This window comes from Chiloscyllium plagiosum, unplaced genomic scaffold, assembly GCF_037043375.1.
Source record: "Chiloscyllium plagiosum isolate Xiang-an unplaced genomic scaffold, Cpla_swu_hap1 HiC_scaffold_16, whole genome shotgun sequence".
In the NCBI taxonomy this organism is placed as follows: domain Eukaryota; kingdom Metazoa; phylum Chordata; class Chondrichthyes; order Orectolobiformes; family Hemiscylliidae; genus Chiloscyllium; species Chiloscyllium plagiosum.
In genome coordinates, this window is record NW_028270154.1 from 88838870 (window position 1) to 88856590 (window position 17721).

General features: G+C 44.2%; 1 protein-coding gene across 4 annotated transcripts in view; it reads right to left on the reverse strand.

The window, feature by feature from the left end:
* shtn3 (shootin 3) overlaps nucleotides 1-17721 on the reverse strand; it is a 127304-nt gene that overhangs the window by 44573 nt on the left and 65010 nt on the right. For 3 of the 4 annotated variants that reach the window (XM_043704073.2, XM_087995505.1, XM_087995507.1), the window contains 3 exons: nucleotides 3996-4090; nucleotides 2689-2845; nucleotides 1441-1538 (listed from right to left, as the gene is read on the reverse strand). In XM_043704073.2, coding sequence (XP_043560008.2) covers nucleotides 1441-1538; nucleotides 2689-2845; nucleotides 3996-4090 — 350 coding nt within the window. Of the gene's footprint in view, nucleotides 1-1440; nucleotides 1539-2688; nucleotides 2846-3995; nucleotides 4091-8107; nucleotides 8128-17721 lie in introns of those variants that run through there. The other variant, XM_087995508.1, reaches the window with a different exon arrangement.

The window sequence follows — 17721 nt, forward strand, 5'->3', positions numbered from 1 at the left end:
ATCTTCCTTCCTAACAAGTATCTCCTCTAGCTTACCAGTCCGTTTCACACTCTCCTCTTCAACAATACGGTCCCTCTTGTTCGTAAATACTGAAGAAAAATACTCATTCAAGACCTCTCCTATCTCTTCCGACTCAATACACAGTCTCCCACTACTGTCCTTGATCGGACCTACCCTCGTTCTAATCATTCTCATGTTTCTCACATACGCATAAAATGCCTTTGGGTTATCCTTGATCCTATCCGCCAAAGATTTTTCATGCCCTCTCTTAGCTCTCCTAATCTCTTCCTTCAGGTCCCTTCTGGCTATCCTGTATCCCTCCACTGCTCTGTCTGAACCCTGTTTCCTCAACCTGATGTAAGCCTCCTTCTTCCTCTTTACAAGACATTCAACCTCCCTCGTCAACCAAGGTTCCCTCACACGACCATTTCTTTCCTGCCTGACAGGTACATACATATCAAGGACACGTTGTATCTGTTCCTTGAATAAGTTCCACATTTCCACGACATCCTTCCCTGACAGCCTATGCTCCCAAATATGCTCCTCAGATCCTGTCTTACAGCATCGTATTTACCCTTACCCCAATTGTAAAACCTACCCTGTTGCACGCACCTGTCTCTCTCCATAACCAAGGTGAAAGTCACCGAATTGTGGTCAGCATCACCAAAATGTTCACCCACTAACAAGCTCATCACTTGTCCCGATTCGTTACCAAGTACCAAATCGAATATGGCCTCCCCTCTGGTCGGGCAATCTACATTCTGAGTTAGAAAAGCTTCCTGTACACACTGCACAAGCACTGCTCCATCCAATCTACTTGATCTAAAGAGCTTCCAATCAATGTTTGGGAAGTTGAAATCACCCATGACTACTACCCTGTGGCTTCTGCACCTTTCCAAAATCTGTTTCTCCACATCTCTGCTGCTATTGGGGGGCCTATAGTAAACACCCAACAAGGTGACTGCATCTTTCGTATTTCTGACTTCAGCCCATACTACCTCCAAAGGCAGATCCCCCTCGAACTGCCTTTCTGCAGCTGTTATACCATTTCTAATTAGCAACGCCACCCCCCCCCTCCTTTTTTACCACCCTCCCTAATCTTACTGAAACATCTGTAACCAGGAACCTCCAACATCTTTGGACTGTGGGAGGAAATCGGAGGAAACCCACACAGACAGTCACCCGAAGGTGGAATTGAACCCGGGTCCACGGTGTGTGAGGCAGCAGTGCTAACCACTGAGCCACCATGCTGCCCTTCATTCAATTAGCCAACCCGACTAACCTTAGTTCTTTAGTTGCCGGTTTTGTGTAAAACTTGGGTGGTAACTTCCATTGAGACTAATGCTGCAATGGTGGGGAGAAAACTATGTAGATTTTCATGACTGTAGATTTGCAGAGTGCTAAATGTCCTCTAATGTACTATCAACAGAAGGCACTCACCCTGGTGGTTAATTCCTCAATGTTGCTCTGCAATTCCTGCACTTGACCGGCAAGTTGTTTCTTTTCCTCTAGAAGCTGTGTTACTGTCTCCTGCAGATCTGTGGACACAAGTAGGAGTCAGAGACAAGCAAATGTCCCCTTCATATGCCTTACCACTAGACAGCACAAATGGAAAAGTGCTCCAAAACACTAATGGCGGAATTGTGCCTGGATGTCTTGATGAAGTTCAGGGAGGAACCACAAAAATCTGTTACAGTAGAGATTCGTCTTGCCCAGAGATGATTTTTCGCTTCTTGGGTTCTCCCTATAAGGGGGTCCAGTGGTAAGGTTGTGGAGGGACCTTTGAAACTTAGAATGTAAAGTGGACAGTGAATGAAGCTCTCAGTTGTAATTATCTTTGTTTCACATTCTGCCCTCAATATAAGGTTTTCATTTCTAACACTAACAGCTCAACGTGTAACAGATATGCTATAAGTTTATGAGAAAATGGAACCTTATTTTCCTTGCTATGCTTTTATAAAACGGTTGACACCTCATTTCAACACAGATGATACTTTAACTAGTGGGATCAATTCTTATTATTAAGATTACACTGGAAAGGGTTCAGAAGAGATTGACCAGGATGTTGTGGGGTTTGGAAGGTTTGAGTTATAAGGAAAAGCTGGATAGGTTGGGACTTTTTTCACTGGAGCATAGGAGGTTGAGGGTTGACCTTATAAAGGTTTATAAAATCTTAGGAAAACAGATAAAGTGAATGGCAGTTGTCTTTTCCCAAGGGTGGGGGATTTCCAAGACTAAGTGAGAGGACAGAGATATTAAAAAGTCAAATTCTTTTACACAGAGAGTGAGTTTGTGTGTGCAATGAACCTTCAGAGGAAGCGTTGGATGCAAGTACTGTTACAATGTTTAAAAGACATTTGGATAAGTTGGAGGGATGTGGGCAGTTGGGACTGGTTTAGTTTGGGATTATATTTGGCATGGGCTGGTTGGACTGAAGAGTCTGTTTGCGTGCTGTATGACTCTATGACTATGACTCTATGACTTACTGTGATAGGTTGAATGTTTCTGACTGTGGTCCAGCAAAGTTCGTTACTTTGCAACTCACTGTGTAGTTCCTATTGAATTGTAATGATGTAACACTGTTGGAAGATCCTGACAATGAAGGACATGGGGAGCCAGTAATCGGGGTTCACAGGTTGTGGATTAAAGTTCACTTTTAGTAAACGATTGGTGTGCATTGAAGTTCACCTTTGACTTGTTGCTGATACTGAAGGCAGGGATCGGGGCTGGTATCTTGGGGCTCCTCCTCTGCGGCCCCACAATCTGAAATACTGGGAAGCAAGTCATCAAGGCACACCCGGGATGTGAGGCTCAGGTACTTCAGCTTCTTGTTCTCGTGACTCAGCTGTAAAAGATTCAACCGACCTTTGCATGAAACGAGACAGCAATCCGAAGTCTCAAGCACCATGAGATGCGATAATTCCCCTTATGTTAATTCATGCATTTCTCCCAGGCATTAAAGACAGTCTCACATATCCCATCTCTCAGACTGTGAATGTGAGATTGAAAAAGTTAATGCAGAGTGTGAGATCAGTTTTTACCCATTTTTCGTTCACAGGACACAAAGGCTGTCTAGATCTTGCAATTTCAGTGGTGTACTGGTGAAATTGGCAATGATTTAGCAATGACTGTCTCAGCAGCCCCATTCTCCTTCACGAAGGGAAAAGTGCTGACTGTTCAAGTAGCTAATTACACTCCACTGAGACAAAAAGACTAAAGTTGGTAAGAGTAGACACTGACTATTCAATTGTGTACATTCAAATTCATTTAAAACGTGTGGTACCCAGGTAATGTCTTGGAGACCCTGGGTTCAAATCCCACAATGGCAGATGGTAGAATTTGAATTCAATAAAAGAAAATTTGGAATTAAGAGCTTAATGATGACCATGAAATCATTGCCATTGTCAGACACCCATCTGGTTCCTAATGTCCATTAGGGAAGGAAATCTGCCATCCTCACCTGGTCTGGCCTCCATGTGACCCCAGACCCTCGGCAGTGTGGTTGACTCTTGGCAATTAAGGATGGGTAATAAATACTGGTCTGGTCAGCGATGTCCACATCCCGTGAATGGGATTTGGACATCCCACTCTAGCGCTTGTGTTTAGGTTGTCAGAAGAACTGTCCAGTTAATGTCACTGTGTCGATTGGTCCAAATGCTAATTAACCCTTGAATCTCAATTGTATTGGAACTGAGTGAATATTGTCTGTGCGGTGTAATGAGATTGATAAAGCCCATAAAGTCACATGACACCAGGTTATAGTCCAACAGTTTGATTTGCTCCTTTGTCAGGTGAAGACTCTCACCTGGTGTCATGTGACTTCTGACTTTGCCCATCCCAGTCCAACACCGGCACCTCCACATCAGAAATACTCCAGACTGGTATCCCGATATGCAGAGAGCTTAAAGCATAAAATAAAGCAGTCGGCACTCTGCTGTCAGGCCATCTGACCCCCAGAGAGACAGTGAACATTTTAAAGCTGCGTTCATTGCTACCTTTGTGGCCAAGACTTCTGCATTCTCTCGGCAAGATTTCTCAATCTCCAGCTGTGTGTGCAGAGCGTTCACTTCCTCGATAACCATCTGTGAAACTGGAAGAACAAGAGAGGTCAACTCAGCAGAGTTAAACATGCAGGCAAACGTGAGTACTGTAGATGCTGGAGATTAGAGTCAAGAGTGTGGTGTTGGAAAAGCACAGCAAGTCAGGCAGCATTCGAGGAGCAGGAAAATCGACATTTCGGGCAAAAGCCCTTCATCAGGAAGAGTTAAACATGCACTCCATCTCTCCTCACAGTGAGAACTTGGAGGAAGTTGTCCCTCTCCTTGATGAGAACAAACAGCTAATGTGCTCATGTATTTCTGACTGCTGTCAGTACTTGGTGAATTGCATATCTCAAGGCAGGATGGTAAATTCAAGCGGAATGAAACAGCTTTGGACTCCGAATTACTGACACCCGAGGTGAATGTATCCAAGTTACCAGAATTCACCCCCACGCTGATGTGAAGACATCTTTGTAGAAGCTCATATTTCATAGCAAATGGAATTATCCAGGATAAGTAAGAGATTAGTTCAAATATTAACGAAGGGGGGTGGGGGGGGGGGGGGGGTGATGGGGAGGGATGGGAGAATGAGCAGGGAGGACTGGGAAGGTGAAGGACAGGTGAAGGACAGGAATGAAGGAAAGTGGGGTGGGGGGATGGGATGGGAAGATGAGGAGGATGTGGAGGCGAGATGGAGGCGAGATGGAGGCGAGGAAGGTAAGGAGAAAGGATGGGAAGGTGAGAAGTAGGGATGGGGAGGTGAGGAGGGAGGATGTGGGATTGAGGGACAGATGGGAAGGTAAGGAGAGGGATAGGAAGGTGAGGAGGGGCAGGGATGGGAAGGTGAGGGGAAGAGATGGGAAGGGGAGGGGAGGGATGGGAAGAGGAGGGGTGGGATGGGAAGGAAAGGGGTGGAATAGAAAGGTGAGGGGTAGGGATGGGAAGGTGAGGGAGGGATCAGAAGGTGAGGGGGAGGGATGGGAAGGGGAGGGGTTGGGATGGGAAGAGGAGGGGTTGGAATGGGAAGGGGAGGGGGTGGGATTGGGAAGAGGAGGGGTTGGAATGGGAAGGGGAGGGGGTGGGATTGGGAAGGTGAGGGGGAGGAATGGAAATGTGAGAGGATGGGATGGGAAGGGGAAGGGGAGGGGATGGGATCGAAAGGTGAAGGATAGGGATTGGGAAGACGAGGGGGTGGAATGGGAAGGTGAGGGGTAGGGATTAGGAGGGGGAGAGTGTGGGATGGGTAGGGGAGGGGGAAGGATAGTCAGATTGAAATGAGTAACCAGCAGGAAGTTGGTCACGTTGGCAATGCAGCAACAAGACAAAGTAACTCAGCATCGGAACTTGGCTGCTGTGAATCAATCCTTCTGATGGTGTACAGTGAGCAATCTGCAGAAACTGCCTCCAAAATAATACTTTCATATTCCCACAGGATATGATAACCAATGGCCAATGAGAAAATGCCAAGTTTGGAAATCCTAAGGGAAAATTAAAATCAACTGTCATAACTATCTCATGAGCCAGGGACTGGAGCAACATCCCAGCAGTGGATTCTAATCTGTGCTGGGAACTCTCCGTTGTATCAGACATCATTTATGAGCCCAGTGTTGTTAACATTTGTGATTTGATTAATAATTTATTGTGAACCTAAGTCACATTAGTAAATTAATTAAAAACTCTCTTGCCTCTACCAGAGAATCATTTGCATTAAAATAAGCCGACAAACAGTTCATAAAAATAGCAAGTGCAGACCCATTGTTAATTCATGATGACTGCCATCCAAATCACATCAGCTACCTGCAGAGGGTCGCTGTGTGCCAGTCAGCAGTGAAAACCCTACCTGTTCCTGTCCTGCCCTTTCAACTCACAGGAGACAAACCAATCATAGTACCATTGCTACTTTAAATTTTGGAATATAGCCTAATGAGTGTGAAGAGAATGCAAGTGACATATTGATCGAAAGCTGTACTGTTGAACAAACAAATGGCAGATTAAATTCATAAAGAAAGACTTTGGTCTTTAATTTTGCTCGGTGGCCATCTTTTCCAGTTCACTCTCACAAAGCTTAGGAGTCGACATATTTACATTTAAGCGTTTCATCTTGGTTGTTTCGTACTAAAGTTGTTGAAGTTTTTTTATCCCTTTCCATTTGTATTTTTGTAGGCATGTTTGTTTTGCAAAGTATCCCCAACGCCCACCCTCATTTCTAAGGGTACATGAAATGAACCCTGCCTCTGACTGAACAGTACAGCAGTGGTCCTTACTGAGCCTAGCATTTATTTTCTAGCTTACAATCCAAAACTGAGTTAAAGATCACACAACACCAGGTTACAGTCCAACAGGTTTAATTGGAAGCACACTAGCTTTCGGAGCAACTCTCCTTCATCAGGTGACCTGTCTGGGGCTGGCTTTGGATTTAGACTGCGACTGTTTTGAATACAAAGGTGGTGCACCACAGCACAACTGACGATGACCTGAACTGCCAGCACTTCAGGAGTCATAACGTGTCACTTCTTACTAAAATTCCTTTGAAAGTTGTCTAAGGCATATTGCTCAAGTATAACTTCTGCCTCACTGTTTTGTGGAAAAGATGTTGATTACTTGCAGGGAACACAAACTACAGGGCGCTGGCTGCTTTTCACGGGCCACCAGCTGTTCATTTGTAGCACGTAGTTTGACGCTTTGATGTTGGATGAAGCAACCCCTTCAAATAATCTCAAAATTGTGTAATTAAAAGTTCAGTACTGTAAGAATCATGTGACCAAGTTTCCTACCTCCTTCAAGTTAAGTAGAACAGGTACTATTGAGATAAAGGTTAGCGATGGTCTATTTTCCACCACCCTTCTCAGAAGCTAAGTGGAATGTCATTAATATTTTCTTCCAGGAAATCATACCTTGTAATGCTATTGGATACCTGGAAGATAATTGGTCTCTGCAGCAATTTATAACATAATAGTTAGCATTCCAGTCCTTTCAGGCAGTACATGAGACACTGATGGTCCAGTCAACTTTGATTTTTGTAGAAGGTTCCGGAAGTATACTGCTAGATGCAGTCACGTGATGTTAACAGCTATCTTTGTTCAGTTGTCTGATATGTTTCTGACTAACTATACTAAATGTGTTGGGCCGAAGAGCCTGTTACCATGACTCTAAATCTAAATATACATCGATTATAGACGTTTATAAAATAATGAGACGTACAGATAGAGTTAATGGCGGATGTCCTTTCCCCAGGGTAGAGGATTTCAAGACTAAGTGGCACATTTTTAAGGTGAAAGGAGAGAGATTTTTAAAAGACCCAGGGGGCAAATTGTTTCCACAGAGGGTGTGGAGTGAACTTCCTGAGGAAGTGGTGGACATGGGTACAATTATAACTTTTAAAAATACATTTAAAAAGGTACATGAATCGGAAAGGTTTGGAGGGTTGTGGGCCAGGTGGGACTAGTTTAGTTCGGGATTTTGGTCGGTATGGATCAAAGGGTCTGTTTCCGTGCTGTATGACTCTATGACTTTATATGCCTTAGAGTTGTTTTTAAATCTGTTTTTGATAATACTGATATAAAATTGATGTTTTGAAGTGGGAGATCCTCTGAAACTGGAGCTGGTAAGGTGAGACGCAATGAAAAGTGCTTTGCTGTTTCTATCCTTTAATAAATAATCGGGATATTTGTTCCAACTCCTCACCCTACCCAGTGGAAAACCATCTTGGGGTGACCTTGACCGTAAAAACAACCGCCCACTGACTGCGTGAATGTCTTGATAAATCTTCTCCACAACTAACAGAATTAAATCGTGTTTTACTTCTTTGTAGACTAATTCAGCAGAGCAGAGCAGAACTGAAGTCTATCTGATGTCTGTCTCACACTGTTTCAAGGAAATGGGAGCAACTCAGCTGAATCAGCAGCTTGACAGTTGGCGAAGTCTGGGGCGATGGGGCACATTTATATTTGCACATTCATGAGGTATTTTAAATGCGTGTTGTCAGCCAGTCAGAGAAATGAATATTTTGGCCGTTGCTTATCACGGAAAATAATATAAAGGATGGTACGAAATATAGAATGAGGTACCTGAGGGAGAATCTCAAGCATTGCACGTTGTTGCTCGGCCAGTTCAGGTCCACAGAAACCGATGATGTGGCGCAGAAAATCATTTCAACCTACGTGGCTATCCATCCTCAATGCTGTAGCAAACAGCATGTTAGAGTTTAGATGTGCTGGCAATGACAGTACATCTGCAGCGTGCATGCTATTTCAGCTTCAGTTCTTTTCAAGGGAATATTGACAAAGCTCTTCATTTATCAGTGGTCACTTGGCCGAGCAATTTAGTGTCTTGCGTATGTGCCTTGTTCTGTGCTGCAAGTTATCCCTGAGTGGATCAAGATCAGGAGTTATGGTGAGAGCATTACAATTCCCCATAAGACGCGAGGCAAGAAGATTGGCTTAATGATAGCCAGTACCTCGGTGTGCCATTATATTCTTTTACATTATCGTTATAAAAATAGAATTAAGAGAAAAGGTTATATTTTGAACAGACACAGTTTCAACGGGTGATGATCCGTGTTGGAAGTCTGAGAGGTGCCATGGAAACGGAATGCCACCTATAGAGCATGAGTGTGTTGGCATTGCTCAAGCCCATTCAGAATGTGTTCTACATTCACAGAGTTTCACATGAACACTATAGCTAGCTGATAACTCTCTGCAGCCTGCAGTGGACACATGCAGTGTGCATTCGACCGATTCCATCAATTGCTACAATTCCTAATACAGGGTCTCATTACCCCAATGCTGGAGTCTTCTAATGGACCCATGGCTGACAGCCAATCATTTACCCTCTGTAAGCTCATTCAAAACATTGCTCCTCCCCTTCACATTTTTGATCATGCAGCATTGCCCTTTGACGAGAAGGGCATTGCTTGTCACTGACCTCTCTTCCTGGAATTGAATGAAGATCTGTACACTTTGTGTCTTTCACTGTGTCTCACACTTGCACACACACAACATGGGTGCTGGGGAAAAAAATAAGCATTACCGCAGTTAGGCGGTAGAGTGGGCGAAGAGGAAAAAAAAATCAAAACATTGCTTCTTGCTCTCACCGAGACTCAATGACACCCCATTAACCTTCCACTAGCAGCTCGATTTTAAAATTCTTTCTCTTTGATTCAAATCACATTCTGGCATCATCCCTTCCCATTTCCATTATTACCCCTCCAGGTGTAGAACACTCTGTGAATTCTGCACTTTTCCAAATATGTCCTTCCTCCAAAAATTGATCACTTAAATGACACTTTCTGCTGTCCGGGCTCTTAGCTCTGAAATTCCCTCCTTAAAACCTTGTTGCCTCTCCACCTCTCTCCCTCCCACAATATCTCCATAATCAAGTATTTAGTCACCTATGTTTACGTCTCCTTTTTGCCTTCATATCAGTTTTGATCTCATTTTGCTTTTGTCAACCACCTTGGGAGTTAATTACCATGTTAAGGCACTATACAAATGTAACCTGTTTTTTAATATAGATACTTGCAATACACAGTGGTAACTTGGTAACTCTCCTGCAGTAGATTTGCAGATATTATAAGCAGCACTGAAGCACAGAGTTAAGCTGCCTGAATGATCAGCCTGTGTTAGTATTCAGCTACTGAGTAGTCACTATTGCAATATCAATTAAAATGCCAATCGCAAGGCTTGTGTGATTCATATTGATCAGTGAAGTGCCTGCTGAGATATTCAAGGGCAGGCAAGGAGACCTGTTTCCTGACTTGAATAACTTGAAGTTGCTTAATGGTAAGTGAAGCAATTAAGCATTTGGAGGTCAGAGATGACACGTAGTTCCCATGAACCCGATCCCTGCCTTCCCTGTTTGTATTTTTGATTGTGCATGGAATACTTTTGGGTAGCGCCAACCCAATATAGCTGCATGTTAGTGCCAAGGTGGGAAGTGCCACCAGTGGGGCAGAGAATGGGGTAACTGTCGGACAAGGGGAATAAGGCAGATGAGGGTTGACCGTGACAATGAGGCAGTGGTAGGCCCCATCCCCTGAATTTCCCTCATTCTCCACCATAGAGTCACACAGCATGAAAACAGACCCTTCGGCCTAATCAGTCCATGCCGACCATAATCCCAAACTAAACTAGTCCCACCTGCCTGCTGCTGGCCCATATCCCTCCAAACCTTTCCTATTCATGTCCTTATCCAAATGTCTTTTAAATGTTGTAACTGTACCCACACCCACCACTTCCTCAGGAAGTTCATTCTACACGCAAACTACCTTGCGTCACATATTGACAAGGTGGTTAAAATGTCCTTTGGCACACTTGCCTTCCTTGCTCAGACCTTTGAGTATCGGAGTTGGGATGTCATGTTGAGGTTATACAGGACATTGGTGAGGTCTTTTTTGGAATACTGTGTCCAGTTCTGGTCTCCCTGTTATAGGAAGGGTATGATTAAGCTGGAGAAGAGATTTACCAGGATGTTGCTGGGTATGGAAGGTTTGAGTTATAAGGAGAGGCTGGGACTTCTTTCACTGGAGTGTAGGAGGTTGAGGAGTGACCTTATAGAAGTTTATAAAATAATGAGGGATATAGATAGAGTTAATGGTAGTTGTCTTTTCCTGAGGATGGGGGATTTCAAGACCAAGGCGTACATTCACAGTCCCATTCATTTACACTCAGCGGCTGGAGGAAGATTTTAGCTGATTGCACTGCACCTTTGAACTGAAACCTGGTCTGAATTCACACAATATGGCAATTCCATGGAGTTTTAGATTAGATTCCCTACAGTGTGGAAACAGGCCCTTCGGCCCATCAAGTCCACACTGACCCTCCGAAGAGCAACCCACCCAGACCCATTCCCCTACATTTATCCATGACTGATGCACCCAACACTACGGGCATGACCGATTCACCCTGATCTGCACATCTTTGGACTGTGGGAGGAAACCGGAGCACCCGGAGGAAACCCACGCAGACACGGGGAGAATGTGCAATATCCACACAGACAGTTGCCTGAGGTGGGAATTGAACCCAGGTCCCTGCTGCAAACCACTGAGCCACCGTGCTGCCTGAATTGTGTAAGCAGAATTCAAACCCTGTAGCACCGTTACGTTTGATTGTCTTCATGGCCAGAAAAGGCCTGCCATCACTGTTGAAATTTGATGTTAGCACGACACCTACTCTTCTCTCACTTGTCACAGAGACAGAGTTGTACAGCACGGAAACAGACCCTTCAGTCCAAATCGTCCATACCAACCAGATGTAATGCCCGAAACGTCGATTCTCCTGTTCCCTAGATGCTGCCTGACCTGCTGCGCTTTTCCAGCAACACATTTCCATCTCTAAATTAATCTAGTCCCAATTGCCAGCACTTGGACCATATCCCTCTAAACCATTCCTATTCATATACCCATCCAGATGCCTTTTAAATGCTGTAATTGTACCAGCCTCCACTATCTCCTCTGGCAGCTCGTTCCATACTCGTACCACCCTCTGCATGAAAGTAGTTGCCCCTTGGGTCCCTTTTAAATCTTTCCCCTCTCACCTGAAACCTATGCCCCCTAGTTTTGGACTCTGCTACCCTGTGGAAAAGACCTTAACTATTTACACTATCTATGTCCCTCATGATTTTATAAACCTCTATAAGGTCACCCTTTAGCCTCTGACGCTCCAGGGAAAATAGCCCCAGCCTGTTCAGCCTCTCCCTAAAGCTCAATGGAAGGATATGTGTTGATAAACGATGGCTGGCATAGATTTCTTTAAAGATAAATTGTGTCTGATCGAGCGCTCTGCTGATGTAATAGAGAGCATTGACCAGGGTCGCATAATTAGTGTTAAGTACCTGGACGTTCAAAAAGACTTTGATCCTGCATGATAGCAATATCAAAGCACATCAGAGCAATGCTGGCACAGAGCTGCAACTGGTGAAAGGATGGGCAGTTCTGATGAATGGTTAGATTTCAGAGTGAGTGAATTGTGCAGTGATGGTGTCCCCTGGGACTGGTACCAGCATGACTGCTCTCCTTTATCCATGTCTCCAGACCTAATTTCAATGCTCACGTAAAACTTGAAAACACGGTTAATAGTGACAAGGGATTCAGAAGGACAATATCAGCATGCGTACGTATTCGATATTTTATGCAAAGCAGCACAGTGATGCACCTTGGAATGAGGAGAGACACCATCAATTAAATGATATACATTTAAAGTGGATGCAGGAACTGAAGATGCATAACAGCTGGTTACACAGGGTGTCTATTTACTCTGCGCAATGGGTGCCATTTTTGTTCTAAAATGACCTCTGCAGTGTGCACGCTGTTGGAGGGGGATTTTAAAAAGGAGTCTATGTCTCATGTTCAGCAGCACAAACCCATCTTTATCCGGAGTTCCTTACCAATGCAATGTGAGAGTGGTTTCTAGGACACTCTCTTTCCCAGTAAACGACAGGATATTTATACAGACCATATCACAATGGCTACATGCAACATTGACATCAGCATTCGCCACCTTCTGTCTGACCTACACATCCCATCCTCTGAATATACAATCAATGATGAAAACCTCATAGAGTTATAGAGTGATACAGCACAGAAACAGATCCTTCAGTCCATGCCGACCTGTTATGAAGATGTGGGTGTACTGTACCTTTGAGAGTTAAAAGATAGCAGAACTACTTGACAACACCAAGTGTTCTGAATAAGGTAACCATGTAATACTTGGTCGAAAGCTAAATTAGTTGGTTGCCTGGAAACAACAAAATAGATTTGAATTAGACCAATCAGTTTAAATTATACCCCGAAAAATACCAAACTCCAATCAAGTTTGAAATTAGTATATTGACAATCTTAAAAGCCAATGTCACAATCCGATGCTCTGGGGATATAAGACCAGGGAAAATTGAACAGTTGGGAGGAGAACTGCCAGGCCACCAACACATGCAGACTGCCCGGAAAAGAGCTTGCTTAAAGGTCCCTTTATCGATCTGTGACCCATGAAGCAGAAAGCCCTAAGAAGGAGAAAAGAAAATTCAACATCTGGCTGGTTTTTGAAAAGTTGAATTTTGGTAAATCTTAATTGGAGTTTTATCGGACTAGTATTATAGAATGGAATGTAAAAGATAGGTTAGAGGAAGGAGTTGTAAATAAATTAGATTCCCTACAGTGTGGAAATAGGCCCTTTGGCCCAACAAGTCCACACCAACCCTCCGAAGAGTAAGCCACCCAGACCCATTTCCCTCTCACTAATGCACCTAGCTCTATGGGCAATTTAGCAAGGCTAATTCACCTAACCTGCACATCTTTGGACTGTGTGAGGAAACTGGAGCACCCAGAAGAAACCCACGCAGACACGGGGAGAATGTGCAAACTCTATGCAAACAGTCACCCGAGGTTGGAATCGAACCTGGTATGCTGGTGCTGTGAAGCAGCAGTGCTAACCACTGAGACACCGTGCCGCCCTTAGTTGTTAGTTAATTATTAGTTAATTATTCTCTGTAATACTTTAAGAAATAAAGTTGTTACTTTTACTTTAAATAACTCTTGGCCTCTCGAATTTTCACAGATTACTGCACGGGATAAATCTTTTCTGTGTTGCTGATTTAAATTAAGCAGGAGAGTTTACCTTGTGTCGTAACAGACCATAATCCCAAACAAAACTTGTCCCACCTTCCTGCTCCTGGCCTATATCCCTCCAAATCTTTCTTATTCATATACTTATCTTAGTGTCTTTTAAAAGTTGTAATTGTACACACATCCACCTCAGGATGTTAAGTCCACATGCGAACCATCCTCTGTGTAAAAAATTAGCCCCTCATGTCTTTCTTAAGTCTCTCTGCCCATCCAGTCCACTCCACTATTAGATCATGGCTGACATGTTTCTCAACCCCAATCTCCTGCCTTCTCCCCATAACTCTTGACAACCCCCTTACTAATCAAGAACCTGTCTATCTCTGTCTTAAATGCGCTCAATGACTTGGCCTCCACAGCCCTCTGCGGCAATGAGTTCCACAGAGCCACCTCCCTCCGGCTGAAGAAATTCCTCCTCATCTCAGTTCTAAAGGGTGATCCCCTCACTCTGAGACCGTACCCTCGAGTCCTTGTCTCTCCTATGAGTGGAAACATCTTCTCCAAGTTCACTTTATCCAGGCCTCTCAGTATTCTGTAAGTTCCATTTAGATCCCCTCATCCTTCGAAATTCCATTGTGTACATTTTCAGAATCCTGAACCACTCCCCATATGTCTAGCATTCCATCCCCGGGATCATTTTTGTAAACCTCGTCCTGGATACCCTCCAATGCCAGCACGTCCTTCCCTAGATATGGGGTCCAAAGCTGCTCATTATATTCCAAATGTGGCCTGAGCAGAGCATCATAGTGTCTGCAGTACGTCCCTGCTCTTGTGTATACTAACTGTTTGAAATGAATGCTCACATTGTATTTGCCTTCCTAACGGCCAACTGAAACTGTATCTTAACCTTACGAGAATCCTGAATTAGGATTCCTAATTCTAATTCTAAGTCCCTTTGTGTTTCAGATTTCATAGAATCGCTACACTGTGGAAACAGGTCATTTGACCCAACAAGCCCACACCAACCTTCCAAAGAGTAACCCCGCCCAGACCCATTCCCCTCCCCTATTAGCTTACATTTACCCCTCATTATTGCACCTAACCTACATATCCCTGAACACTCCGGGCAATTTAGCATGGCCAAATTCACCCTGTCCTGCACATCTTAGGACTGTGGGAGGAAACTGGGGCACCCGGAGGAAACCCATGCAGACACAGGGAGAATGTGCAAACTCCACACAGTCACCCGAGGCTGGGATCGAACCTGGGTTCCTGGCACTGTGAAGAAGCAGTGCTAAGTACCGAGCATTTCTGAGGCCTTTCTCCATTTAGAAAAGTCGATGCCTTATTCTTCTGACCAAAGTGCATAACCTCACACTTTCCCATATTGTGTTCCATCTGCTACTTTTTGCCCACTCTCCTGTCCTGCTTAAGTCCTTCTGCAGCCTCCTCACTTCCTCAACACTACCTATCCCTCCACCTCACATTGTGTCATCTGCAAACTTAGCAACAATGCCCTCAGCTCCTCCATCCAGATGGTTAATGTATAACGTGAACAGTTATGGTCCCAACACTGACCCCTGCAGAACTCCAGTAGTCACCCACCGGCTGCCATCCTGAAAAAGTCCCCTTTATCCTGACTCCCTGCCTTCTGCCAGTCAGCCAATCCTCTATCCATGCCAGTACCTTGCCCCTAACACCATGGGCTTCGTATCATTTAAAAATATCCTCCTCATCAGAGTTTTTAAAATGCAGTGTTTACAGCTTTGCTAAGGCCAGTGAATCCACACATTTCAGAGAAAAATAGAAGTTGCTGGAAAAACTCAACAGGTCTGGCATCATCTCTGGAGAGAAAACAGAGTTGATGATTCAAGGCCAGAGACCTTTCTTCAGAACAAATTACAGACTAGGGAGAACGTAGCTGTGTTGATGTTTATTGAAGTGTGTCCTCAAATATATCACACAACACCAGGTTGTAGTCCAACAGCTGCACAAGATATTGGAGTGCAGCTCTGAAAGCTAGTGCTTCCAAATACACCTGTTGGAGTAAAATCTGGTGTTGTCCATCCCAGTCCAACACTCGCACCTCCACATCTCAAGTACATCAACGTATGGCTGAAGGCTAAATAATAACACAAGACCCACCAGAAGAGCCAGTGGGTCCATCTCTCCTGACAGTAACCAGGAGTGGTCACATGAGAAGACTAACGGATCCTGGAGTGCAGTGTGCAAGTGAGTAAAACGACATTTACTCCTGCCCAATAGATGGTGGATATCCCCATCTCAAACCACATCATTACAGGCTGAAAGTGTTCGATTCTGGGTGAAGGTTGCGTGAGGTGCTGTTATCCACTTGAGTTCCAATAGTTGTGCAGTGACCTACTCAAGGTATTTAAACTGATTTAGGGATTGAACTGTGTGGATGCCGAGGAATCCAGAATACGAGGTCGTAACCTTAAAATTAGAATATTTTTAAGAGTGAAATCTGGTGCAGGTCCTTATAGCTGCCCCTGCCTGGAGATCTATTGTTAAGGTACAGCACACGTATCTGTCATGGACCGTCCCAGGGTTGAAATATCTAAAACTAGGAGAAAGTGAGCACTGCAGATGCTGCAGATCAGCGTCGAGAGTGTGTTGCTGGAAAAGCACAGCAGGTCAGGCAGCATCCAAGGAGCAAGAGAATCAACGTTTCTGGCACAAGCCCTTCAACAGGAATGGTTCTCCTGCTCCATCTGCTGCCTGACATGCTGTGCTTTTCCAGCACCACACCCTCGATGTCTAAAACTAGAACACATGCATTTAAGGCAGAGAGGCAAAAGTTCAAAGGAAATGTGAGGGGCAGTTTTTTTACACAGAGTAGTATAAGTCTGGAACATGCTGCCAGGGGTGATGGTGGAAGCAGATACGATAGGGACATTTAAATGACTTTTAGATAAGCACATGAATATGCAAGGTATGGAGAGATAAGGACCAAGGGCAGGCAGAAGGGATTAGTTTAATTTGGTGTCATTAGTGAAGGGCCCATTCCTGTGCTGTACTGCTCTATGTCCTAACCTCACACATTGCCATAATCCGTCTGCAAGCTCTCTCTGACAGTCCATTATCCAACTCTGCTGAAGTTCGTTCGTGAATTTAGGACGTCCTTTTCTCACAAAAATTTGGGTCAGGGTCTGCAAAAGTCAGTAGTAGATATTGGACACTTGCAAACCTGCCATCAAGTGGATTTGTGTTGGTGAAGGAGTCAGAGAAAATAAGCAGAAGCAATTGACATGTTATCAATCATCTATCATTAAACTCAACGTTAAAACAGGCTTAAAGGGTTAATGGTCTGCTCCTTTTTCGATGTTCCTGTATCTGAGGTGGGGGTGATTATTATCCAGGCAGCACGCGTTGTAAACCACAAAAACAACAGCAAGAAATTGTGTCCAGCACACAAACCTTTATGGACACCGAATCTGAAAGGCTAAGAATTGGAATTGAATCCTTTGAATATTCTGTGACCAAGTGGACCATGGTATACCACTCACTTTAAGCTGCTATTGTTAATGATTCGAATAGTGCTCAATAAACTAAACATCACAGCACACTGAGTGACAGACACAGAGAATATGATGTGGGCGAAGAGTGTACCTAATACTGGGATACAGGTATATAATGTTAAATAACTTTTCAATCACTTTTAATGGAATATTCATAGAGGTGTATAAAATGATGAATATCACCTATCACTGGTTTAGCTCAGTGTTTTTTAAGCTTCTCCAAGTCTCCTGTCACACTTATTTCAATGCCATTGATTTTAGTGATCTCTGCTTGTGGAACGCATATCACTCATGACCTATTAGCAGAGAGGTAATTAAACCACAGAGCATGCTGTGACGGTAATTGGTAAAAGGATCAGAGAGACATTGGGAGGGGAATATATTTTTACCAGATGGTGATGTGGTCTGGAATTTCCTTCCTGACTCAATGGTCGAGGCACAGACACACACCCCATCACATTATAAAAGTACGTGGATGTGTTCGTGAGGGGCCGGATCCCACAAAGTTCTGGCCCAGGACCTGGGAAGTGGCATGGGGCTAGATAGTTCTTCAGCTGCTGATATAGATTAAGGGCCAATGGCCACCTTT